We start from the raw sequence: 26,257 nt of genomic DNA on the forward strand, positions 1-26,257 counted from the left end.
AACTATGGTATAAGAGTAGAGATATACCTCAGAAAGTACACTGGATAGGGATTGATAGTCACTATTTGTTTTTGTTTGGTACCAGGGATCAAACTTGGGACCTTGCACTTGCAAGGCAGGCGCTGGAACCACTGAGCTAAATCCCCGGCCCACTATTTCTTTTAATTTTGAAGATTTAGGAATTCTATAATGAACTCATTATTGAAAAAATCAGTTGATTTTGGAGGAAAATTACACAACAATTTTCAATAATGGTGTCATCTGAAGATGATCTTATTCTCTAGAAGAATAGACCAAAAATTGATTTCTAGATTACAGCTCACAGTTCCAATTGCCTACTAGCTATTATAAGATCTGATAATGCTATATTTTAATCTTACAGTACTTTTGACATGCTTTGTATGGAAGGAGACACTTATTTATACCAATAATTGAGTTCCTATTAAGAGACCCAATCATATGGTGACAGAGGTTATAAAAAAGAAAGAGTAGAAGGTGTAGCAGACATCCCTGCCCAGTACTAGGGGCCATGAGTGGCATATGTTTCTTCCTTCCATAATTCGGCTATATTATTTTATTTTATTTTATTTTTATTTTTTTGGATTAAATTCTTTCATTGGTACATTGTAGGTATACAACACAATTACATTTCTCATTGGGAATTATACCTTTATATAATGCATCTTGGTTCTTATTTTTTCCCCATTCCTAGCCCTCCCTTCACGCCCTCCACCCTTCCCTATTTACAAAGACTTTATTTCCATTTTTTCCATTTCTCATCATTTTTTCCTTTCCCTTCTTTCCTTTCCCCTGCCCCTCCCACTACCCCTACCCCTTTGGACATTTTCTTCCTATTTTACATTATCGATTATTCATTCTAATCACTGGTACATTTTAGGTATACAATATAATGACATTCATCATTGGAAATTTGCACCTTTGCATAGTCTCTCTTGGTTCTTATTTTTCACCCTTGCCCAGCCCTCCCTTCAACCCCTCCAGTCCTCCCTATTTACAAAGATTTTGTTCCTATTTTTCCATTTTCTCATATTAATCTCATTCCCTTCTTTCCTTTCCCCTAGCCTTCCCACTTCCTTCCCCTTTGCTCCCTTTCTTCCTATTTCACATTACCTATTACACATTTAGTCCTTATTTACACTTTCAGTTTCTCACACCAGAGAAACTATTTGGTATTTATACATGTGTGTCCTATTTATTTCACTTAAGAGTACTGCCTCAATGTGCATCCACTTAGCTATAAATGTCTCTAATTTCTCATTTTTTATGGCTGAGTAGTACTCCATTTTATAAAAAAACCACATTTTCTTTATCCAGTCTCCAGTTGATGGGCATTTGGGCTGTTTCCAAGTTTTAGGTATTACAAACTGCACTGCTATGAACATGGGTGCACATATATCACTGTGGTATGATTCTTTTAATTCTTTGGGGAAGATCCCCAGCAGTGGAATAGCGGGGTCAAATGGGACTTCCAGTCCTAGTTCTTTGAGGTATCTCCATACTGATTTCCACAGTGCTTGCACCAGTCTACACTCCCACCAGCAGTGGAGCAGGGTTCCTCTTTCCCCACAGCCCTGCCAGCATTTGTTATTGGTTGATTTCATGATAGCAGCCATTCCTTCTGGAGTGAGGTGGAATCTCAGCATTGTTTTCATTTGCATCTCTCGAATGACCAGTGATGTTGAACATTTTTTCATGTATTTATTTGCTATTTCTACTTCTTTGTCTGAGAAATGGCTGTTCATTTCAGATGCCCATTTTCGATTTGGGTCTTTAAATTTGGGAGGTCTCATTTTTTAAAGTTCTTTATAGATTCGAGATAGCAGGCCTTTGTCTGAGGAAGAGTAGGTGAAGATTTTTTCCCACATTGTGGGGTGTCTCTTCACACTGCTGGTGGTTTCTCTTGCTGTGCTGAAGCCTTTTAGTAAGAAGAGATCCCACTTGTTGATTGTGCTAGTTCACGGGCAACTGAGGTTTTGTTCATAAAATATTTTCCTACACTGATGTCTTCAAGAGTTCCAACTGGTTCAGAGTTTCTATTTTAATATTTAGATCTTTAATCCATTTTGATTTTAGTTTAGTGCATGGTGAGAGATACAGGTCTAGTTTTAATCTTTGGCAAGTTGAAGCCCAATTTTTCCAGGACCATTTATTAAAGAGGCTATCTTTCCTCCAGTGAGGGTGTTTGGCTCCTTTGTCGAAGATGAGATGGCTGAGTGTGTCCGGCGTTGTTTCTGCATCTTCTAATCTGTTCCACTGGTCCTCAGGTCTGTTTCTTTGCCAGTACCATGCTGTTTTTATCACAGTAGCTTTGTAGTATAGTTGCAGGTTGGGGATTGTCGGCTATATTATTTTATATCAGGAATCAGACTGAAGCTCTACGTGACTCAAATGGGCCTGTCGGACGGTGGACTGGGCGAGTACAGCCCCTCCCTCAATGGCTGCCATGGAAACCTAGGCCCCGGTCTGTGCAGTGGCAGGGCTCTGCTGAGTTATGTGCAGCTGAGGTCAGCGTGACTCCAATTAAAACCCTCTCCCCTGAATTATGGCCTCTCATTGACCCGATGGGTTGCGTGCTAACTGCACCCGGTCCCCGTTCGGGTTTGTTCCATCCAAGGAAGATAAGCAGTGCTTCCTCCCTAACAGCCCTGCCCGGCGCCATCATGCCAGGTGTTCACAGTATTTCACTGGATGCCTTCAAAGCACACCCAGCTCCTTATTCCTTCCCATGATTGTGTTCATTAAGTCCTGGACATGCTTGGGGGCCTCTGTCTTTGCTGCCATCAGCAGCACTGACCAGGACCCAAGACTCAGCTTCTCCACTCAAGTCTCCTTTCTGTCTGTTCTTGAGTTCACCTGTACTGTGGCGGCTCGGGCCAGGGCCCACGGCAGAGTCCTGGTGACGTCCCCTTCCCCATTCCCTACGAAAAGGAGTCATAAGAAGTGCATGGATATACATGCTGGTGCACTATTTTATATAATGTGATCAGGAAAGGCCTTTTCGATAAGGTAACACTGGTAGAGACTCAAAGAAGTAAAGGAGTGAGCTATGAAATTATCTGGAGGACAGTATTCAGGAAGAGGGAAATACAAGTTTAAAAGGCTGGAGCAGGAACATGCTTGGCATCCTCCAAAATCAAGAAGGGGTGGTATGAAGGAGGAGGGTGAAAAGACGAATTCAGAGACATGGTTAGGGTATATCATCTGGGGCTTTATGGGCCATAATAAGGATTTTGGATTTTCCAATTCAGTTATAAGTCACTGGGAAAGATGGAGTTTAAGAAACACATGACCTAGGGCCGGGGATTTAGCTCAGTGGTTCCGCCGCCTGCCTTGCAAGCACAAGGACCCGAGTTCGATCCCTGGTACCAAAAAAACAAAAACAAAACAAAACAAAAGAAACACATGATCTAATTTGTGTTTCTGAGGAGTAATCACGGGTACATTTTGAGATAGTGAGTGGAAGCTGAGGAGCTGATAGATCATTAAGAGACTATTACAATAGCAGAGAAAAAAGAATAGTAGTTTGGACTAATGGAATAGCAGAGGAGAGGGTAAGAAGTGGTTGGATTATGGCTAAATACTGAAAGATGGGGCATAATTTGCTGATCAAATATAGGCTATGTAAAGGGTAAGGGGAAGTCACTGTAAGTGAACAGTTTTGACTCATATGACAGAAGTTGTTACTTACTGAGGTAAGGATGATGAGGAAAGAATAGGTTTTAGAGTAAAGAACTTGGTTATAACAAATTAAGCTTGAAATTGTTGACATCCAAGGGCAGGCTAAGGGGGAGAGTTAGCTACACAAATTTGAAGTTTAGGGGAGACTTCCAGCCTAGATACAAGTTTACAGAGGTTAGTCTATGTATTTTTTTAATAGATGAGATTATGTAGGGAGTAAGTGTAGATGAGTAAGTGAAGTCTGACATAAGCCTTGGGAAAAATCAAACACTTAGGAAGTTAGGAGAGGAAAATAAACCATCAAATAAGATTAAAAAGAAATAGCTAGGGGATATGATTAGAACTGACTTCCCAGAAGACAAGTGGAAGAGGAGGAGGACATGGTCTACCACATCAAGTGTACTATTTATTATATTATTATGAGGACAAGAACTGACCACTATATTTGGTACCACGGAAGCCACTGGGACTCTGTTTTAGTGTAATGATAGAGGGAAATTCTGTAGCAGGAGGGACAAAATTCTGATCAGAGCTCAGGTAAAGACAGAATGAGAAGTAATAGAGTGACATTATTTTTTACACATTTGCCTGGTTATTTTCCTAAGACAAATCTATGTAACAAAAATTGCTGCAATATAGAACATGCACTTTTTTTTTTTTTGGTACCGGGGATCAAACTCGGGTCCTTGTGCTTGTGCTGCAGGCGGCGAAACCACTGAGCTAAATCCCTGGCCCTAGAACATGCACTTTTAAAAAAGTTTATTAACTTATACCCTGCTGGCAATCTACAAAGGTCTTTTTTTGTACTCGTTGCCATGGTTATTGTGCTAATTTGTGTTTCTTTGACCAAAACTAGTTTGAAGGTATTTCTGACTTACTGGCCATCTATATTTCTTCTTTAAACTGTATTTCTCTTTGTATCCTTTTCTTACTGATTTATAATGTTTTAGGCAGAATATAAGAAGAAAGTTCAGGATTTTTAAGACATTACATCCCCATTAAAAGTTAGGTACTGAAATTATTCCATCCTCTTTTCATCCAGGCATCTCCCCTTAACAGTTAATTTCATTGATGTAGGCCAGGGATGTGGCTCAGTGGTGCCATGCCTGCCTGGCAAACGAAAGGTCCTGAGTTTGATCCCTGGTACTGGGTGGGGGGGAGAAAGAAAAAAGAATTCACTGATGTTCTTCTGGATGAACACTATTAGGTCTCGTAAAAGGAAGACACATGAAAATTCTAACCTGCATGTTATCTATGTCCTCCTCTACTAAAACTATTAATAAGCACAATTTCTTCCTTTGTTTAAAGAACTTACCTACAGCTGTGTTAGTTCCACCAACATTTATATCATTTTCGTCATCAAATTCAATCCTTACTCCTTTTCCATTGCCTGCTGAGACTCCACAACCTCCACTTCGGCAAAGAGAAATGGGAACAACGCCATAGACGTAAGCTAACATAATAGGAACACCAATACCTAGAGAAGTATTAAATGAGTCATAATAAACAAAAACAGATTCATAAAAACATAAACTTTAGAAACTCTTTTAAAAGAAGGTAAACAGGAGAAAAACTGATAGGGTTCTGATGGTTTGGCTGAAACAGATGCCAAAAGTGGATTTACCCAGCTCTTAAAGGACACAAATTCTAGGCTCCTAGCCTTTCAGGTGACACATGGGATGGAAGGGGGGGAAGGGGGGAGAAAGAGGAGGGGGAATGAGGGAGGGGGGAAGGGGGAAAGGTGGGGGAGAGGGGGAGAGAGACAGACACAGAGATGGGAGGGAGGGAACGAGGGAGGTATTTTCTTTTTTTCAGCACAGGCTTCTAAACTGTATGAATTGTGGCTCTTGGCTACTAAAAATTTATCAAGTACCCTACGTCTCTTGAGTCCATACTACTTTTAACCAATACAGTTACTGAATGAAACTTTCTGTAGGCTCACCTTAAATTGTCCTTAAATAACATTTAAAAAATATCCCTCTTATTTCCAACAACACAATACTTTAAGGAACCCTTTCACAAAAGACTGTAAGTACTTAGTATTTTAAAGCATTTTCTTACCCACAGTCACTGCAGCTACTACTGGAGATACGATTACAGACAATGTTACACCACCTGCTATGGCCAAATTCCGTTTGTGCTTTGAAACATCCTTGCCTTCATATCGATTGTGAATCTTGAATTAAAAATAAAAATAGGGGCAGGGTATTAAAGAGAAAATACACTACATATTTCATTTAGATGAAACAGACCTATATGTGCTAGAAATTTAAAGTGATTTCTCACATAATTTCATAGTTGAATGTCCTAATTCAAACAAACCTATTATTGTTCTGAAAATAGTCTTACAAATGCTTCTTAATAATACATTTTTCATAAAAAGACAATGACTCAATAGATATTACTTTGTGTTAACTTTTAAAACATTCTTCAGTAAAGACAGGGTTTATTATTCAAGAATAGCATAATGAAAAAGAAATTAAGAATGTTATTTGCATAATTATGGGTTGGATGTTTAACAGGATACTGTTAAGAAATTTAGCATTTCACAAGATTCTTTGTAAATAAGATTACCTAAATGGCAAAAATCAGCCCCTAGGGGAGGTTTCCACAATCTTTTTAAAAAAACTGACCTTAAAAAGTAGTGCCACTAAACATATTACTAAATAGAATTTTTTTCTCAAATCTGTTTTTACACAAGAAGAAAGTAATTAACGATGACTCAAAGTGCCAAGCTCTCATATGCAGTACAGAGTAAGAGGTACAGAGGGCAAAAGGAGTAAGTATTGGTTATCCAAGGACAGGTCACATCCTCGTATGGTGCTGCTGTTAATAAACAGAATTTAATATTACCATGTGAGCTATTATATGAACTATGGGAAACAGCTCAGGATCTTTTTCTCAGGAATTGCATAAGCTAAAGCTTATTAATAAAGTATATTCCCTGTTTCAAGACACATTCAAAACAGCCTCAAAAGTGTACAGGCGATATATAATTTATCAGTTAAAATGTATATGAGCCTGTTGTTGTGGTTTTCAAGCTAGGAATATACTTTCTTTAATAGGTGCTTTTCAAATTTTATATTTCCTCCAGAGTCAGTTTCATTAATTTGTCTTCCAAGGTACTTCTTAGTTGTCAAATTTATTTCAAGAAAGATTTTTGTAATATGCTTTCTATATCCTTTTAAATTCTGTAAAACCTTTGGTAATATCCTCTAAATTTTGATATTGTAATTTAAAAACTGTGTAATTTTTTAAAAAACGTGTAACTGATATTGTGTAATAGGAAGAAAAGGTCTAAAGGAGTAGGGGAAGTGGGAGGGGCAGGGGAAAGGAAAGAAGGGAAAAGGAAAAATATGAGAAAAGGAAAAAAATGGAAACAAAGTTTTCGCAAATAGGGAAGGGTGGAGGGGGTGAAGGGAGGGCAGGAGAATGGGGGAAAAAAAATAAGAACCAAGGTACTCATATAAAGGTACAAGATCCCAATGATGAATGTAACTGTATTTTATACCTAAAATGTACCAATAAGCTTAATGGAAAAAAAAATAAAGAGGCTATCTTTCCTCCAAAAAAAAACCACAAGTGTACAGGCAGTCTCTAGCATAAAATACTTGATCTACAAGCAACATTAAAGGCAAAGAACAAAATAACCTATGATTATGTGGTTATTCAGAGGCTATAAAACACAATGAGTGTGGGCTGGGCATTTAGCTCAGTGGAGCTGCGCCTGCCTTGCAAGTGAAAGGTCCTGAGTTCAATCCTGGGTACCAGAAAAAAAAATACAATGAGTGCTGTGGAAGAGATGAAACAGTGAAAAGGCTGGAATGGGGAAATGTGAAAAGCATGTATGAGACGAGGAACATTTCTAATTCCTTAGTCAGAATCCTGTTTCCCAACACTGACTGTACGATCCCAGGGAATAGGACTCAGTACTTCCCCCCAGACTTCATGTAGAGAGTGCAAACCTTTCCAAAGTCCTTTCTACTTTCTTTCAGCACTGTAGCTAATTCTTGCTTCTCCTTACTTCCACTCTGCACTGCTGTAGAGTAGTATAAATTATCTACAAACCAAGAGTAGACTTGCAAAGGCACATGGACAAGAGAAGGGAGTTCTCCAGAACATTTTGCACCTTTAAGCCCCAGTGTTCACTTAGTGATCATGTCATTCCATTATTTCTGGTTCAACTTAATTGTTTCTGTTTGCTATTTTGGCCACATTTTCCATTTTTTTATTGCAAACAAAGGCTTAACATTTGGGTACTCCACTGACTTATAGGTTTGCATGGAGTATGGATCCCTAAACACAATAAACGATTGTTCCATTGGAAAACTAATTCATCAGCTTACAGCCCTCTGGGCACATGTTTGAAAAAAGGTATCTTATAACTGTACCTAACACTGCAACAATGGCAATAAATAATCTCTCCTCTACAAATCCTTTGTAGGTATATGTAGTTTAACAGTCTTTCTTTCCTTTTTAAGTAAATAAAGTTTTATTTTCAAAAAATCTTGCTTTGGGGCCGGGGATTTAGCTCAGTGGTTTTGCCGCCTGCTGCCTGCCTCATAAGTGCAAGGTCGAGTTCGATCCCTGGTACCAAAAACAAACAAACAAAAATCTTGCTTTGAATAACATGAAAAAGTATCAGATTTTACATGTATTGGAGACGTTAAAGTTTAGGTTTACAAACATAAAACCTTCTGAAATAAACATTTGGTTTATAAACATTTAAATTAGCCATCAGTCCTAAAACTGATGGTTTGGTTTTGTTTTGCTTTTGTAGTGCTGAGGATCTAACCTAGGACCTCCTGCATGCTAGGCAAAAGCTCTACCACTTAGCTATATCCCAATTCCTAAAACTGACTTTAGAAAAATAATATATATTAGTATGTTTCTGATTATAAAATCTATGTTGAATATAAAAAAATCTGGCTGTTATATGAAAAAGGATCTACCTTATCCTGAGTTTGGTCCCAGAAATCAGAAATGGAAATAAAGGAAATAATTTTAAGAGAAACAGAGTCTAACTCAACATAATAATTTTCTAACATTAGCCATCTGACAACAGAATGGGCTGCCTCATGAGTTGCTGGTTTCTCTATCACTGAAGTGTCCAAATAGCTAAACTGAAAATTATCAGAGGTTTTACAGAAAGAATTCATTCATCTGAGTTCAAATTCCAGTTCTACTTTTCTGTGTAACTGAAGATAAATTATATAAACTTTTCTAACCGTCAATATTCTACCACATAAATTAAAGACTAATATACCTAGTTTTCTACAAGGTTAAAAATGAGTACAGAAAATATCTGTCGTATAGAATGGGCTTAACAACTGTCAGCTCCCTTTTTAAAAACTGGTATCCTTTATTCTACTTAGGTACAAAGTTCAGATTAGAAATCTTCTAAAGGTACTTCTCAATTCTGAGATGCCATTAAACAGCAGCAGACTTCCTAGCACTTCATAAATTATTCCATTAACATGTCAAAAAGAATTGTTTGCTTATCTAATGTATAATTCAACAATCAATAGTTCCAAATAAGTGCTGGTGTTTGGACTTATACAAGTTGTTATAACCTGCAAAACAGTGTAATCACTAATAGCAGTAATACAAAGGAAGAAAAACTCTGAACAGATGTGGAAAGAATGAATTATTCTTTGCTCGAGGGCATGTGTTACTTAGCTATTAATTTTTTAAAAAAAATCTCATAGACCTGACTTTCCTAGGACATACCCATGAGAAAAATGTCAGGTATGTCAGGTTTTATAATGCAAATGTACTGAAGTTTTCAGATTCAGATAGTTTTAAAGCAAGACAACTTTTTCGGTGGCCTGTCAAGCACTGGAAGTGAATTATCTTATGAAAAACAGTAATCTTTTTATAATGAAAAAAACTAAAAAGTACCTTTGTGTAAAAACAAAACAACAAAAATCAATACTAAAGGGATACACCTGAAGATTTATAATAAGCTAACACACATGTGTGAATTTTACCTTCCGGCCCACATACACAGGAATGCCAATAATCATTGCAGGTATAGCAATGCCAGCTATTAAGGCAATTCCCACAGGAGCACCAACAAGGGTTCCCAGCTGCCACAAGATTTTCTTCTTTCGGCTCCAGGGTTTCTTCCCCCAAAAAGTACATCCTGATGGACTAATGGGAAAAATTGTAATGTAAAATAATTGCTGCAAAACATCACAACAGATTAGTACAACACACTGAAGCAAAGCTTAGAACTGGAAACTTCTCATACTTAGTTTTTCCCCCTTTCTTTGAATTCTGAGTTCATCTAAAAGCCAAAAAATTAAGGTAAGATCCACTATAAATTACATGAACAGGATATTGATACCAGGGATTCAAAATTTACCCTTAGTCTTCAATAATCTTCAAAACTTTAAGTTAATTTTTGAAGACCACATTAATGGAAAACATGCTTATTTTATCTGTTTTAGACATAAAATGGTCTGATTATACAAGAAAATTAAATGGAAATATTCATGATCTACTATAATTATATAGGACATTAAATACTAGGATTCTACTTCAACTACAAAACAAAAAAGGGAAACCTCCACCTCCTATTTTTGACTTAATTTTTATTAATTCCAAATGGCAGCATAAGCTGGGCGTGGTGGCTCACATCTCTAGTCCCAGCACTTCAGAGGCTGAGACTTCAGCTCAGGAGTTCTTGACCAATCTGAGAAGCAAGTGAGACCCTCATCTCAAAAACACTAAACAAAACCAAACCACAAATAACTACTACTAATAATTTGGTACCATTTAAATCTATGTAAATAGAACAAAATTTATCTCTTTAAGTATTTTATAAATCCCATGTTTAAAAATGCTTAGGATACTTCTTTCAAAAAGTTATTTTGTTTTACAATACAAAATTATATTTACATATAAAAAACTCCCTTTATAAACTTACCTCAGATAATGTAAATCGGAGATTTCTTTCATACACAACCAACAAAATTCACAACCACAGACAGCACATGTCATATGATTGCAACTTCCATCATTCATCTTTATTATATAAGCAGCACATCGAGGACATGGCTTTATATCATCAGCTAATGGGAACACAGAAACATCTGTTAAGTATATAAAACTGGTCTAAAAATAATTTCTATTATATTTATCAACTGCAAAAACAAAATCTTATCATGTCTAGTTCATAACCCTACGGTGTTAGCCTGTTTTTTTTTTTCCTTCTGAAAGAGAACATATTTAACTTTAAAATTTCAAGTTGTAAACATTTTTCAAACATAGTAGAAAAACAATAGGAATAACAAAAGAATAAAATGAGAAATGAGCATCAAGAACAGCCCTGGGCAAATTTTTAAAGTTTGTCTTGTCCAGGCCCCATAGCTATCTTCTTAGCATCACTTCCTGTTCTAGAACTTTCCTAACCACTCCACTTAAATGTAGGTATTCTGTATGCTATTCCTTTAGTGAATGAGGACTGAAAGGGAGCAACAACTTGCTACAGCGCTATCTTAGTTCAGGAACTTAATTCTTTCCATGATTCTGGTCACAAACCGAACTGGATGAGAACTGAATCAAATTTCTCCATAAAGTCAACACTGAACCTAACCACTGAATCTGATTTGGTTCTTGACTGTCTTTGTCCTTTTTATTCTTTATCCAAAATGTTGTTAGTATATGTTCCTTGTATAGTAACATCGTTACAATGCACAGTGGTGGTAACTCAAAATTAAGCAGCATGTAACTTTAGGAATCAATGACAGCTGGGGGTAGCAGCACATGCCTATAATCCCAGCAATCTGAGGCTAAGTAAGGCAGGAAGATCACGTTTGATCCCAGCCTGGGCAATCTAGTGAGACCCTATTTCAAAATAAAAACTCAAAAAAAAATGGAGGTGGTGGTGGTGGCAAACTTATTAAGAGCTATCTGAAATTATACAACTATTTTAAACTTGGGCAGCTACTTATTAAATAGCAACTTGTGATTATTTTGCTGTTACTATTAGCCAGTTATACTTTTTAATTATAAATGCAGTATATATAGCTTAGAAAAGATATTTACAATCCTAATCAGTGAATTTAAGTATTGTTCCAATCTCTTGCATCATAAGCATTAAGGTATATTCTATTTTCTTTTCCACAAATCTTACAGACAAATTTTATCTGTACTTTATCTGAAATTAGGTCTCCTAGACTTTAAGAATTAGTCAATGATCAACAAGTCAAGTAATTTTAAGCAAACTGATTTTTATGTAACCACACTAAACAAATAACTACTGAAATAAAAAATTAAAAATATCCATAAGTCAAGATTTAAAACAAGAACACAGACCCTGTATTGAAACATTTAAAAGCCTGCTTTTATACCTGATAAAACATTTATATATCAAATAAAAGAAATGCTAATCCCATCTGCTTAAGTAGCATGTTGATAAGTTTTCTGATATTAGAGTATATTCAATAGTAGATATCTCAATTAGAGGTGGGTATGAAGAGACTCCAAATTTGGCTCTGATCCATACAATCTCCAGAACAAATTGAAAGGTATCAGAGGTAGCCACCCCCTTCATTCTTACAATTCTACAACAGCCTTTTAATAGCTAAGATTAGAGAACTGACACTATAAGCATGTATTTTTGATATGTATCTGTTTATATGCACCCATGTTTCATTGTGTATTTATCTATGAAAGGTTGGTTTTTGTTTTTTGAGACAGGGTCTCCCTATGTAGTTTAGGCTGGCCTGGAACTTACTATATAACTCAAACTGGTCTCCAACTCACAGCAATCCTCTGGTCTCAGCCTTGTAAATGCTGGGATTACAGAGGTTGGCCACCACACCCAGTCTGAAAGGCTGTTTTGTTTGCTTTTGTCTCTTTCCTCAAATAAATTAATAAGAATTTACTGTGCACATTATACATTTCTCTCAAAAGTTTCATATAGCGAAAGTCCTAAGTGAAACTGTGTAAAAGATTACTGATTAGTCAACTAAACTTCCACTTCCCAACCATTAATTATGCCAGTTTCATATTGAAAAGTTTTCCATTACTTCTTAAAAGTGTTTGGCAAGACTTCTTTTTGACTACTATATTTATGTTTACTGTTAAAATACAGGCCATTGTCACATTAAGAAGAAACAGTAGTTTACAAAGCATTATGTTCTCAATTTTTTTTTTTGGTATTGAACTCATGATCTTGCGCTTGCAAGGCAGGTGTGGCGCCACTGAGCTAAATCCCTGGCCCATGTGTTCTCAGATGTTAACAGTCCCCATCTGTTAGTGTGGTAGTGTGAGACAGTGGTAGGCGGACAGAATTAAATACATCTTTAGAAAAGGGAAAAATTATAGTAACAGAAAATTAAAAAATATAGCTCACTGAAAATGTAACGGCAAGTACATAAGCTCCCTAGTAGCTGTAAGAAAAAGTCTCACATGGATGGAATACCAAAAAGACAAATATAAACATAAATTATTTAATGTACCTTATGATTAAGCACACATTTGTCTTCAGTGACTGATTAGAAACTATCCAATCATTATTATACAATCAATTATTGTTAAAAGTGCAATGAATTTTCTCATCTAACATGATAATGGGAAACAACACCAAGATATTCAGAATAACAGTAATTAGTAAGACCAGTTTAGACAGTTGCTCATTTTCTCTTTCCTCAGGTCTAAAGAAGCCAAGTTCAAGTTTTAATTTTTTTGTAAATTACAGCAAAAGAACTGATCAGAGCCATTTGTTCTGAAAACATTGTTTTGAAGTACTTGTAAAAACGCATATACATTAATAAATTTTTTAAACAATGAGAAGTATTTTAAACAAGGAATGAATACTAAATGAAGTTTATTTTTAAAAAAAATAATCACATGGGAGACTATATTTATTCCAACAATGCTACTATTTGCCTCAAATCATGTAAAGGGTTTCTTTCAAAGCTGCTTTCTATACATATAAAATCATTCTCATTTATCACATAATCACATCTTACTCTGGTCAAACCCTAAACCAATATCCATGATTCAACATCATGATACTTTAGCTATTAGTCTTAGCTCTAAAGGAACTTTTGGTCATCCCCAGATATCTCAAAATGTCAAATCAAACTGAAATTAATTTGGCAAACTCTAAATGCTATGCCAGTAAGGCATTCCAGGATAGCACTGCTCATGTACACATAAATCATCCTATGGTGACTACACTGAACAGGACCAGTACCTATTTGGATAACTCATAATCTTTATTTTAAAAAATACAATCACCACTTCTATATTATTTTTTGTTTAACAATGGTCTAGACACAGTTAAATCTCCAGCAGGTGGCTGTGGTTTCTGTTTTCCTATCTCAGATAATTAGAGCACTTAGTAGGAGGCAGAAAAAGCTTCAACCCTATAAACATAAACATTGCTAGCATTTTCATTTTAAAGATGAAGCAAGTAACGTGTGCAAGACCACACAGAGACTAAGTGGAGAAGGTAGGGTCTGAATCCAGGTAGTCTGATTCCACAGTCCATGCTTTCCTACTTTACGTGTTCATGTGTCTTGTGACCAATAAGCACCCTACCCCACTGAGAAAAGAAGGGTATCACTTCCAAGAGAACCCCTCAGTGGTTACTGTTGACTCTTTAGGGGACAGTTCAGGTATATTCAGGTTCTCTCTGAGTTGCTTCTGAACCCATACTTAATACTAGTATTTTTGAGTTCCACCCTAAATCTTGAGAAGAGGGAAGAGAAAGCAAATAAGAATGAAAATGCATGTATATTATATAAAGTATTAAATGCTGAGTTTTTACATGTTAAAAGTTATATAAGACCTTTTTTCTAGTAGCAAAAGGTATAAACCAATCTCAATGCACTACTGGTAGGAATGTATATTATTTCTTTATAAATTTCTTCATTTCCAAGTTCTTTCTCTGTCATAATTACACAGACATATTTTTCTAAAACTGACCGGAATTCCAATAAACAAAAATCTTGTCATATATAAAATATTAATTTTTGAATGTTTAAAGAACATTAAGATGTTTTGAATTTTTTAAATTCTTTTTTTTTTAATTTTGAGACAGGATCTTGCCGTGTAGTTCAGGCTGGCCTTGAACTCATGGCAACTCCTCCTGCCTCTGCCTCCTGAGTGCTGGTATTTTTTTTAATTCTTGAGATCTAGGAATATACACATTGTTCATGTATTGAGCCCTAAGTAATTTTTAAGTTCCTGGCTAAAGACTCCTTCCAGTTCTTAGGGTCCTCTTCACTAAGGTATGGTTTTTATATCCTTGATCCCAGGAATGAATGAGATATCTAAAACAAAAAAAATGTTATTTCTCAAAATATTTAAATAAAAAGGATTCCAATAATAAATATATATAATTTGTTTATTTATTTATTTGTACCAGGAATGGAACTCATGGCCTTGTGCTTGCCAAGCAGGCACTGCACTGCTGAGCTACATCCCTGGCCCCATATAGTTTTAAATTTCAATTTTGTGTTATTTACACAATTAAAAATAATTTAAAGGTAAGGGGATATATTAAAAAGTAATATTTTATTAGAAATATTTGCTAAGTTTGACATAACATGCTTTTATAAACAACAGGTTCAGATCATCTTTGGCATCTGTTATATAAATAATCATAACATTTCCTTTATTTTCTTTTTCCTTTTAGACAATAAAAACCTTTTCAATCTTAGAACTACTTTCTTCACAGGAAAGAATGAGTGTGTCTAGAGGCAGAAATGCATTTAAAAACATTTATTTTACAATAACTTTTAAAAAATGAAGAGAACAAGTGATGACACTAACTCAACACTTTTTAAAAAATTAAAATAACTAGGTGTCTTGTATGTGTTAAATATCTTATTAGAAAAAAAAAAATCAGGCATAAATACCTGCTGCTCCAGACTCTTGACTGTAACTAATGGATGAAGACCGTATAGTTCTCAGACGTAAGCTCTGGGCTCTCTCCTGTCGAGCAGCATCACAGGTCTGGTTGGGGTGCCAAATCTGCTTACAGTGATAGCAGAACTCTGTTCCGCAGCCTTCTCGGCCACAAGTTAATTTTGGACAGCTGGCACATCCAAATGCTATCACAGCATATCTTCAAAAAATAAAAAATACGACAAGTTATTAAGTAAAAAATAAGTCTCTGACTAAAATGTTAACTCTTGAAAAACACTTTCTACTTATGGATTAGCAGTTATAAACCCTGACACTATCTTATCAAAATATAAATGAGAGAAAAGAAAGTTCACAAATGAAGATACAGTTTAAACACATTTTTAAAGCTCAACCTGTGTGTGTGTGTGTGTGCGTGTGTTGGTGGTGGTACTGGGTTACCCAAGGCCTTCACACTTAGCTACATTCCCAATACCTTGGTTTGTTTTTTAAATGTATGTACATACTTATGTATGCATGCGTGCATGCATGTATTCAATCATTCATTCATTCATTTGAGACAAGGTCTCACTATGTAGTTCAACCTGGCCTTGAATTCACTACGTAGCCCAGGATGGCCCCGAACTCACAATAGTCCTCCTCAGCCTCCTGAGTGCTGGGATTACAGGTGTGTACCACCACACCTGGCACCTTGTTTCTTTTGAGTCAGGGTCTCAATTCTCTGAGTTACCAAGGCCGGTTCGAATTTTCAATTTTTGTGCCTCAGCCTCCTGGAGCACTGGGATTACAGAAGTGGACTACGTGACTGATTTTTAAAAAATGAAGCAACTTTATTAAACCAGAAATCTACATACCACACAATTTAAAAACTTTAAAAAATTAAGATTCAATAGACTCCAGAACATTGACAGAATTGATTAACTTCTGTCAACATTTAATTTTTTGGTATGATACCAAGCTGTATTTTGCTTAATCCCAATTTTACAAAAAACGTGTTAAGTTAGTACTGCATATACAAGGAAAAGACTAGAAAGAAATACATCAAAAATCTTAACAGTGGTTTTCCTGGCATTGGAATTTAAAATTTTCTACTTTATATATTTGTGATTTCCTATAATTACTTGTTACTTTTAAAATCAGAAAAGTTAGAAAATGATTATTAAAAAGTATATTGAGAGGGTCAGGGATTTAGCTCAGTGGTGCCATGCCTGCTTCAAAAGTGCACGGTCCTGAGTTCGATCCCCAGTACAGCAAAAAAACCAAAAAAAACCCAAATCAGCTGTATTTCTCAGTTAATGGCATACTGTGCCAATTTACAAGTTTTGTGATTTTAATTTAAGCATAAATTCTCACATTGTTCTTTCTAAGCTGCCTGATAAAAAAATGGTCTTTGGTGCCAATCTTCTTCCTACCAAAAAGCACAAAAATTAGAATTTCTCAATCAAGAAGTAGTTCTGGGGCTGGGCACTGTGGTGCATGCCTGTAATCCTAGCACTGTGGGAAGCTGAGGGAGGAGGATGGCCAAATTCAAGCTGATCCTGGGTAACTTAGTGACTTAACAATAATTAATAAAGGGCTGAGGTTGTAGGTCCAGTTGAAGGCAAGGCCCTGGGTTCAACCCCTAGTAACACAAGCAAACAAAATGGTAGTAGTTTAGATGCTTCTGCTTCAGAGATAAGAAAAGACTAAAAACAGTAGATTTGAGACCCACTCTAATACCTATTCTAAAACTTTGCTCACTTGAAATAAGTTCTGGGCAATCCTAGATATTTATCCCAGAGAAACGAAAACTTCTGTACAAGAATGTTCATTTTATTTATAATAGCCAAAAATTCAAAAGAGATATCCTTCAAAGAGTAAATGGTTAAATAATCTATGGTGCTTACATATGCACACCATGAACTACTCAGCAATAAAAACAATTACTAACACAGGTAACAACTTGGATGAATCTCTGGGAAATTATGCTGAGTGAAAAAAGTAAACCTCGAAATGTTACAAAAATATGCTCTATTATAACTAAGTACTTATATAAACAAGTACAAGCAAAACTGGAGAAATTTTACTAGTATTAGTAGATTGTATGCATCTATACCAATACCCTTGTATAAGTGATAATTACATTGTGATACTGGGTACATAGATCTCTCTTTATTATTTCTTCTAACAACATGTGCACCTACAAATAATGAAATGTTCAATTAAAAAATTTCTAGGGTTTCTAGTTCTCTTTGAAGACAGCAACGAACAAATCTTATCTATATTCTAGAGGCGTTTGTAAATATTACAAATTTCCTTTAGTCTGGAAGTTTAGAGGAGTGTTCAGGGCTCCTCTTTCACTGGCAATAAAATTTAAGTAATAACTTTAACTGAGATTTTATCAAATATCAAGATAATCTATAAAATTATACAAGGTTTTAAGAGGCAGGAAGTTCCTCAATTTTTGGAACTAGTGCTCCCTTAAGTACCTCACCTTTAAATTTAAACTTTCTACCTTCAATTTCATTTTATTTCTGATGGATAAATCCTCTAATTACCACTTTGTATCACAGGTGTGCTTAAATAGTATTGAATCAAAAGCAACTTAAATCAACACAGGATAATTTAACAAAGCTTTATTTCCCTGAATCTTAAAATAGAAAGCTTATTCACTGTAGTCCGAGAAAAAAGAAAGACACTACAGTTCATTTTCTGTTAGTTATGACACCAAAGTATCTATGACAAAGAAAAGTCTTTATATAAAACAGCAATTTCAGTGAAAAGGAAGTGGCATTTTCTTCTAAATCTTTTAACTTACTTTTTTTTGAAGGAAGGAGGGAGGAAAGAGAAGAACTGAGAGAATGCAGGGGACAGTGTAAATGCAGGGGATAGTGCCAAAATTAACTTTTTTTTTGAAGTCAGTAATAATTTACAAGGCCCCAAGAGTTTGGCCAGCTGGTGCAAATTCCATTTCTACCACTTACTACTCATGCAGTTTTAATGTAAGCTATATAATGTCCCCACAAGTTATCTCATACGTAAAAAGGGATATACTGAGCTTTAGCTTAGACTTAGTACTTAGCACTAATCATCATCAGCTTTGGCTTTGGCTTTCAGAAGGCCACATAAACAAATGAGTACTTCAATAATATTGCTAGTATCCTTATAAAGTACTAGTGCTTCACTAATGACTATGTGACCATACAATTTACTATAATTTCCATATCAATAATATATGAAATTTGAGTTGAATATTAATGTCTGAGAACTCATTTAAAAATAAACATGAGTAGGCACTCTAGTCACAGCAGAAATCTTTTATGTGGCAAAATTTTACTGAATTGAAGTAAAATGCAGTAATCTATAACGATGACCGGGAAAGACAAATTTAGCTATGAATTTAACTTTCAAATAATTAAAAAGGGAAATAATTTTATAGTCGAACACTCCACAGTACCTTAACTAGATAAAGTTAGGAAGAATACAACCCTTTTGAGCAAATAAATATTTATAAAAATATGACAGACTAACAAATTAGATTATATATAATTCTAACTTTGTATAAGTTTGTTCTGTATATTAATATTCATATAACCAAATTAAAACTTAAGAACTGAACCATTAAAACTTAATTTTCAGTGATTTAGGTTATGTATCTTTCAAGAAAAACATTCTAAAAAAAAAAAAAGAAAAACATTCTATTGGAGAATTCTTCATGTATTAACAAGAATTAAAAGCAGAATGTCAACTTTGCCCTTTCAAAATCTCATGACAAGATTAAGTTCCAAAATCTGGTGTAATATCAAGTATGAAAACATTAAAGGATATAGAAAGAAAACTGAGGACCAAAAACATTTTCTTCTCAATAATCAAACTTCAAAACAACTTCTTAAATTTCTTTATGATGATTTTCTTATAGTCTGAGAGACTTAAGCTTGTTGAAAATGCCTTATAGATGAACAAGAACATTATCCAAACTTTTATCCTGAAGTGTTTTCCTATAAAATATATTACTGTAAAACTTAATCTTACTTGTATATCTTATGAACAAAAGTAATATTATTAAAATGATACCTATATATAATTTTTAATATGCAGCATACTAAAATGAATACTTGTATGGAATTGTTAAAATACACAGTATAAAATCACAAGCAAATAACTGACAGTGTACAGAAATTGCTATTCCTGTATTATGCCAAACATTTGATAGCTAATTTTTAAAAATAAAAATTTATATTTTTTCTTATATCTCAGAAATCCATCATACTATGATGGTGATATTTGACTTTGGCCTTAGAATACTTATAGTCAGACTGGCTCATTCAACTATTTTTTACAGAAAGTTAACTGGTGGTTACAAAGAAAAAACAAGTACTTTTTTTGGCCGTTAAGGGTTCAAAGATATTTAAATTAATTACGTATACTATATAATAAATATCCTATATATTCAAAGCTCCCAGCAAAGTAAGAAGTACTCCTATGAGATGACAGGAATAATGTGTGCTGGTAGAAGGGTGGCCACAGCCACAGATGAGGACAGAAGCTAAAATACCAACTTTTTGCTATATGCCTAGACAGTGTACAAATGAGGCTTCAGTATTTTTATCCAAAACAAGCTCTATGTTTTCTTGTCTATTTCCTCATAACATTCTTCTCCCTAGCCATGGTCAAATTTTTCTCTGAACCTATGACAACTGGTGTGGTCTAAAGGTAAGTCAGCAAGCCTCACGCTGGTTAAATTGTAGCACTCAGATTTGGCCTCTAAACCTCTTCTCAAGAGGAGTTTTTAGAAATACTGTCCTCTAAATAAGTTTAATCTGCCCTGGCCCTTAGAAGAGTAGAAAGAATTATGAGGTCAGAAACCTCCAGAGACGCAAATAGAAACCAAGTCAGCACTCTTTCTACTCTGAGGCAAGAAAATTATTTCTCAAGGTGTGTTAAACAGTATGTTTAAATAAAAATGTCAGATATGGAAAATGGTCATACTGATAAATATCAAATGCAAAAGGAAAAATTCGTAATTTCAAATCTACTACAGAAGTGGGGTGGGAGTGAGATTCAGCTACGCATGGTAATGCATACCTGCAATCCTAGCTACTCCAGAGGCTGAGATAGGAGCCAGAAATTCGAGGCCAGTCTGCGCAACTTAGCAAGACCCTGTCTCGAAATAAAAAATAAAAAGAAGTCTGGTAGCTCAGTGGTACAGAGCTTACCTAGCATACCTGAGAGTCTGGATTCAATCCCAGAACAACAACAAAAACCTTTCAAGTGTGTTGTCTAATGACATGGGTTAAATGCTGCACATACACATAATGCTTATGGCACTGTGGCTATGTATTTCTGTGAATGACTGCCAAATACATATTCGAATATTTACCTACATTCCTTATGTCTGATTTAAATAATAAACTTTTAAATTAAAATGTCTTTTAAATATTTCAATTAAATAGTCGAATGATTAAAAAAATTAAAATAGGGGAATGGGTAAAGCCTTGTCAGAGAGAGCATGCCTAGCATGGGTAACGCCCCAGGTTTGATCCTTAGCACTATAAAATGCAAAACAAAACACAATGCTTAGGAAATGGAGATAAGGAATAATAAATGAGAGCTACAAGAACCTTACTGTATCCTAAGAATTTTGCTAGCAATAACATTAAGGATGGATCTTTATCCTTATAACAATGGTATGCTTTCCCTAAAATAAAATTCTGTATACAAACTACAGGCTGTTTCAGGCCTATCATGTTCTATTAGCTTGTCAAGTGTTGACTATCCTTTATGATGGGGATTAATCAACCCAGCACAAGAGAATACATAGCTATTTATTAACCAGAAAGTTTGTGACCCTAGAATCACCATCTCAGTCTTTCTTGTCTACAGGTTCTGGAACTTAAGCCTCCTTTTCCTTTGTTCCATCACCTTTGGATTTTTTTTTTAAAAGCTATTACGTGTTGAAAGAAAATCAGAAGCAACTCTCGTAACCTGGGGCTCTACGAAGGATAGTTGGAAAACCATACCCTTTTACCCTTTTTGCTTAGTTTTTGGCATGGGAGTATTTGTTACAATAACTCACACAGTTTATTTAACCTAAAATTAACTATCAAACAAGATTAATTTCAGGAGAATGACTTGCTTCAGCAAAAATATTGTGCCAAGAGTTCATAGGATCAGAGTGATACAATCATATCTAAGTTGTTTTTCTAACAGGACACAGTCTCTTCAAGTTCTTAAAAGTTAATGTTCATTCTTTCTATTTTCTTCTCATCTTTTTCTTTAGAGTTTAGCTTTTCATGGGTCTCAGAATTTGGTTCAACCATTACACCTGGAGGCACCACTAACCTTGGGGCAGTTTATAGATAGATTTTGCTGTCATACAAGTTCTTTACAGTACGGGAGAGCACAATTCAAATATGACACTGAACGGTATCTCAGTCCTACACACAAATGATGAATTCATAAAGTATTAAGTAATTAGGTAATTTTAATGCTTTATATCACATGAATCCTTGGTGGATGGTTAAGTGCTAGTGTTATCTGGAAAAACTGAGACTTGTACATGCTAGAAACGTAATTTTTCTTATTTAAAAGTATAAAATATAAAAAGTAAGATTATGAATATAGGTTAGATGCAATCTGAAAATTCACTACTCAATAAGCTTTTAAAAATAGGTTTGATTCAAATGAGTTCTGAAATTCTAATCTGATAAATTTTATATTCCAGCCTTGCCTGACACTATACCTAAATAATCTGGAAATTTTAGGTTTTCACAAACTTCAGTGTACTAGTAGTAGGCTAAAACTCAACCGTTGTTGGCTCTTACTATTCTTGAAGAGTATATGACTTTCGGGCCAGGAATTTAGCTCAGTAGTGCTGCACCTGAGTTCGATCCCCAGTACCAAAAAAAAAAAAAACCAGAGTATATGACTTTTTTGGATCAGACAACTGAACATATTAAAAGTTTATATAAACAGGGGCTCTTGTTAACATAATAATCAAATACATACATGCAATTATCTTAAATGTTGTGGAAATGGTATTTATAATTTAAAAACTTGAGGCAAATAAAGTATTATACAACCTAATAAATAAAGTATTATATACCTATTATATAGGTAGCAAATCTTAAGACTAACAAATGTTTACATGTATCAACATGAATGTATCATTCTGTGGCAAAAAAGTCATACATTTATGATCATAAATAACCCTCTCACCACAAACTTGATCATTTCCTCTATTATTCAAAAATAAAAATTCTCTAAGTGGATGGGGAAATTCAATTTTGCATGTGGCTAAAACCTGTTCTCTACTATCTTACTCGTCTTTCAAAAATGCTCTTAAGTGAGTATGTAACGTAGAGACAATATAAAAATAAGATTCTTGCCTTTAACACCTAATGTTATACCTAACATGATTTCATAATGAATGAATTCTTTGACATGTTTAGTTGAGTAACAGCCAGCAATTTTTTTTTTTTTAATCCCCACAGAAAGTCAAACAGTGTTTTCTTACCCACAGTCTGGAGCTGGACACCACCTACAATCAGGATCTGCAACAAGCCACCGTCTAAGCATAAATTCTTCATATTTTTCCATTAAGACATCATCACTTAATATCAAGCGAATGTCATAGGGATTAAATCGTTCAGTACATTCTGGGCAACTGATATTAACTCTACTTTCAGAGATTTCTATCCTTAGGTACTGTCGTAAGCAATCCACACAAGATCTATGATGACAAGTCATTATATCGGGAAATCTGTCTTTAGAGTGCCGCAAAAGGCACAGAGGGCACTCTATAAAGTCTCCAATTTGTTTGCTGATAGAAGTTAATCCATTGTCAGAAGAGGTATTTGTAGAGAAAATGGAGTTCTTATCAGTACACATTTCAGAATGTATACTTTCAATACTTGCAATTCCATCCACCCCGCCATTTAGCTCCCTTGATTTACGTTTGCTATCCTTTTTCCTCCGAAATAGAGAGCCTATTGAAATTCTTCTTTTTTTGGGTGCTTTTTTAACCGAAGGCAAGCTCACAGATGAAGCAGAAGAGTGAAGATCTCGATCTGAACCCATTTGTCGATGGAAACTCATGTCTAGAATGCTCATGAGAATTGAGTCAGGGTCAGTGTTTACACACAGCCCTTCATTATACTTAAAAATAAATCCTGTTTCTTGTTGTTGCATTCAGATTAAGTCATGATGTACGAAGAGCCTACTTGGTTCCTTCAGAGAATTCTTGAAAAAGTTTGATTTATAGAAGATGTTATCATAGACGTCCTGAAAAAACAAAAACCAAGATCATTAAATTATATTTTTCATCTGCTTTTTTTTTTTTTTTTTTTTTTGGTAGTACCGGGGATCAAACTCAGGTGCAGTACTACTGAGCTAAATCCCTGGCTCCATCTGCATGTTTTTATAACTTACAAATTCCAAACACGTATATCCTTTAACTTTAGTTTAAAAATAAGGCCAATTTATCAGTTTATAGAAGAATATAAAATTAATGCTGAACTAGCAATGAGAACACTGTTTAATCTTAATAAATATTTGAGCTAACCCTGATCATTATAAAATATTAGGTAAAATTTTTGATCATTATCACTTTAACTTCAGCAATACCTCACAGCCTTTAGTTTTTGGTTGTTTTTAATTGACAATAAAAGATACACAGAAATACAAAGAGCTAAGGACAGTTTATTCAATCTTGAAGAGAAAACATCATGGGGGAAGGGCTCTTCCACTGCCAGAACAATGATTTATTATTAAATTACATTAAGACAGTATGCTATGTCATAAAGACTGATATAGAGCAATGGAACAGAATATTGTCTTAAAGTCCCATATACATACTTGATTTATGAAAATGATGACACTGCTGAGTACTAAGAATGGCCTTTAGTTTTTGTTTTTTTTTTAAGAAAAAAGTACTGTGTCTACTGGTTTTTCACCTGAGAAAATGGTTTGACTTATGGCTCACTCCATGTATAAAAACAATGCCAGATGGTTCATAGATTTAAATGTAAAAAATAAAACCATGTAGACTTTAGGAGACAGTATAAGAGAATAATTCAATGAAAAATTTCTTAAATGGAATATACAAAAGTACTAACTATAAAAGATTGATAAATTGGACTATAATAAAATCAACAGGAAGTACTAAGGGTATGGGAGAATATACAGAACTAAAAAAGGAACAGTACCCAAAATACGTAAAGAACATTACAAATCAATAAAAATAGACAACTCAACCAAAAAAGGGGGGGAAGATATAATAGGTACATACTCTACAAAAGGATATGAAAAAAATGCTCCATCAGAGAATAAAACATTAAAGTTACATTGAGAGACTATTACACACCCATGCAGTAGGGTGGCTAAAATTAAAAGAATATTTTCATATGATATAGGAGTAAGAATCTCCCATACTGATGGGATTATAAAATGGCCCAAATTCTTTGGAAAATTGTTCAATAATATCTACCCAATTTGAACATACAGATACTGTAATTTATTACCCAGCAATTTTATTAACAAATGAGTTCACAAGGCAAAATAAATCCATCAAAAGACATACATAACAATGTTTACAGCAATATTTGTATTAGTCAAAACACTGAAAACAAGGCATATTTCCAACAACAAAATAAAGAAGTTGTGGTATATTTATGCTCTGGTATTTATGGTATACTACAAACTAATGAAAATAATTCTACACATAAGAAAGACTACCACATAAAAGAATGTATGTCGTATAATTCTATCTATATAAAGTTCAAAAAAGGTAGAATTAATCTACAATGTTAGAAGTCAGGGTTGTGACTACCTATAAGAAGTAAACACAAAGAGACCTTTAACATGTGTAGTGATTGCAAAGGTATGAGGTGTGATAGAAAAATAAATGTTTAAAATGTAAAAAAATTTTGTTACAGTAAAATACACATTGCCATTAACTCCTCAGGATACTTTCTTTCTCTTTGAACACACTTACCCCATCATTCTTGCCACTTTTGGAAGTAGTTCTGGAAGTCTTCTTTAGTGATGTCTTTAGTTGCACTGTTCTGGCTGCCTTGATGTCTTGAATTGATTCAAAACATTTACCTTTCATGGTCACTATGACTTTGGTAAACAGCCAGAAGCTGCATGGTGAATACCAGTAGGGTGTATGAAGACACATCATAATGGTTTTACAAGCCTGCTTTTCTGTTAGGTGACCTTCAACAGCAGCAATCACTGTATGTTTGATCACACCTCATAAAGACATGAAAGTGGACTTCCAGTGCTTCAAAAAGTGGCAAGAATGATGAGGCAAGTATGATCAAAGCAAGAAGGAGTAGTTTGAGGGGGATTAATGGCAATGTGTCTTTTACTGTAATATGTTTCTTTTCATTTTAACGTTCACATATATTTTGATCATACTGCATTATGTTCAAATAGAATGCTGAGTGAACAACAGTAATTGTAAAGGATTATGTATAGCATGAGTCTATTTGTAGAAAAAACACTGCACAGTGTTATATACACATACTATATACAGCGTCTGGGAAAGTAAGTTAAGAAACCACTAAAAATGCTTACCACAGGCAATGCAATCTTTAGTATTTATTTTATGCCTTCTGGACTGTTTAAAATGATATACTTATTTCTAGCTAAGTCACATAAACAGCAACAACAACAATAACCACAATAA

At 34.7% G+C, this 26,257-nt stretch overlaps 1 protein-coding gene across 2 annotated transcripts in view; it reads right to left on the minus strand.

Moving 5' to 3' along the window:
• Rnf19a (ring finger protein 19A, RBR E3 ubiquitin protein ligase) overlaps window positions 1-26,257 on the minus strand; it is a 56,331-nt gene that overhangs the window by 4,687 nt on the left and 25,387 nt on the right. For both annotated transcript variants that reach the window (XM_004850165.4, XM_004850164.4), the window contains 6 exons: window positions 23,081-23,847; window positions 15,579-15,787; window positions 10,631-10,775; window positions 9,690-9,852; window positions 5,761-5,875; window positions 5,015-5,176 (listed from right to left, as the gene is read on the minus strand). In XM_004850165.4, the coding sequence (XP_004850222.1) occupies window positions 5,015-5,176; window positions 5,761-5,875; window positions 9,690-9,852; window positions 10,631-10,775; window positions 15,579-15,787; window positions 23,081-23,754 (1,468 nt within the window). In that variant the 5' untranslated portion in view covers window positions 23,755-23,847. The remainder of the gene's footprint in view (window positions 1-5,014; window positions 5,177-5,760; window positions 5,876-9,689; window positions 9,853-10,630; window positions 10,776-15,578; window positions 15,788-23,080; window positions 23,848-26,257) is intronic.

The sequence above is a fragment of the Heterocephalus glaber genome, unplaced genomic scaffold, assembly GCF_053883595.1.
Source record: "Heterocephalus glaber isolate CG9 unplaced genomic scaffold, H.glaber_assembly_v1.0 deba00001555, whole genome shotgun sequence".
NCBI classification, from domain to species: domain Eukaryota; kingdom Metazoa; phylum Chordata; class Mammalia; order Rodentia; family Bathyergidae; genus Heterocephalus; species Heterocephalus glaber.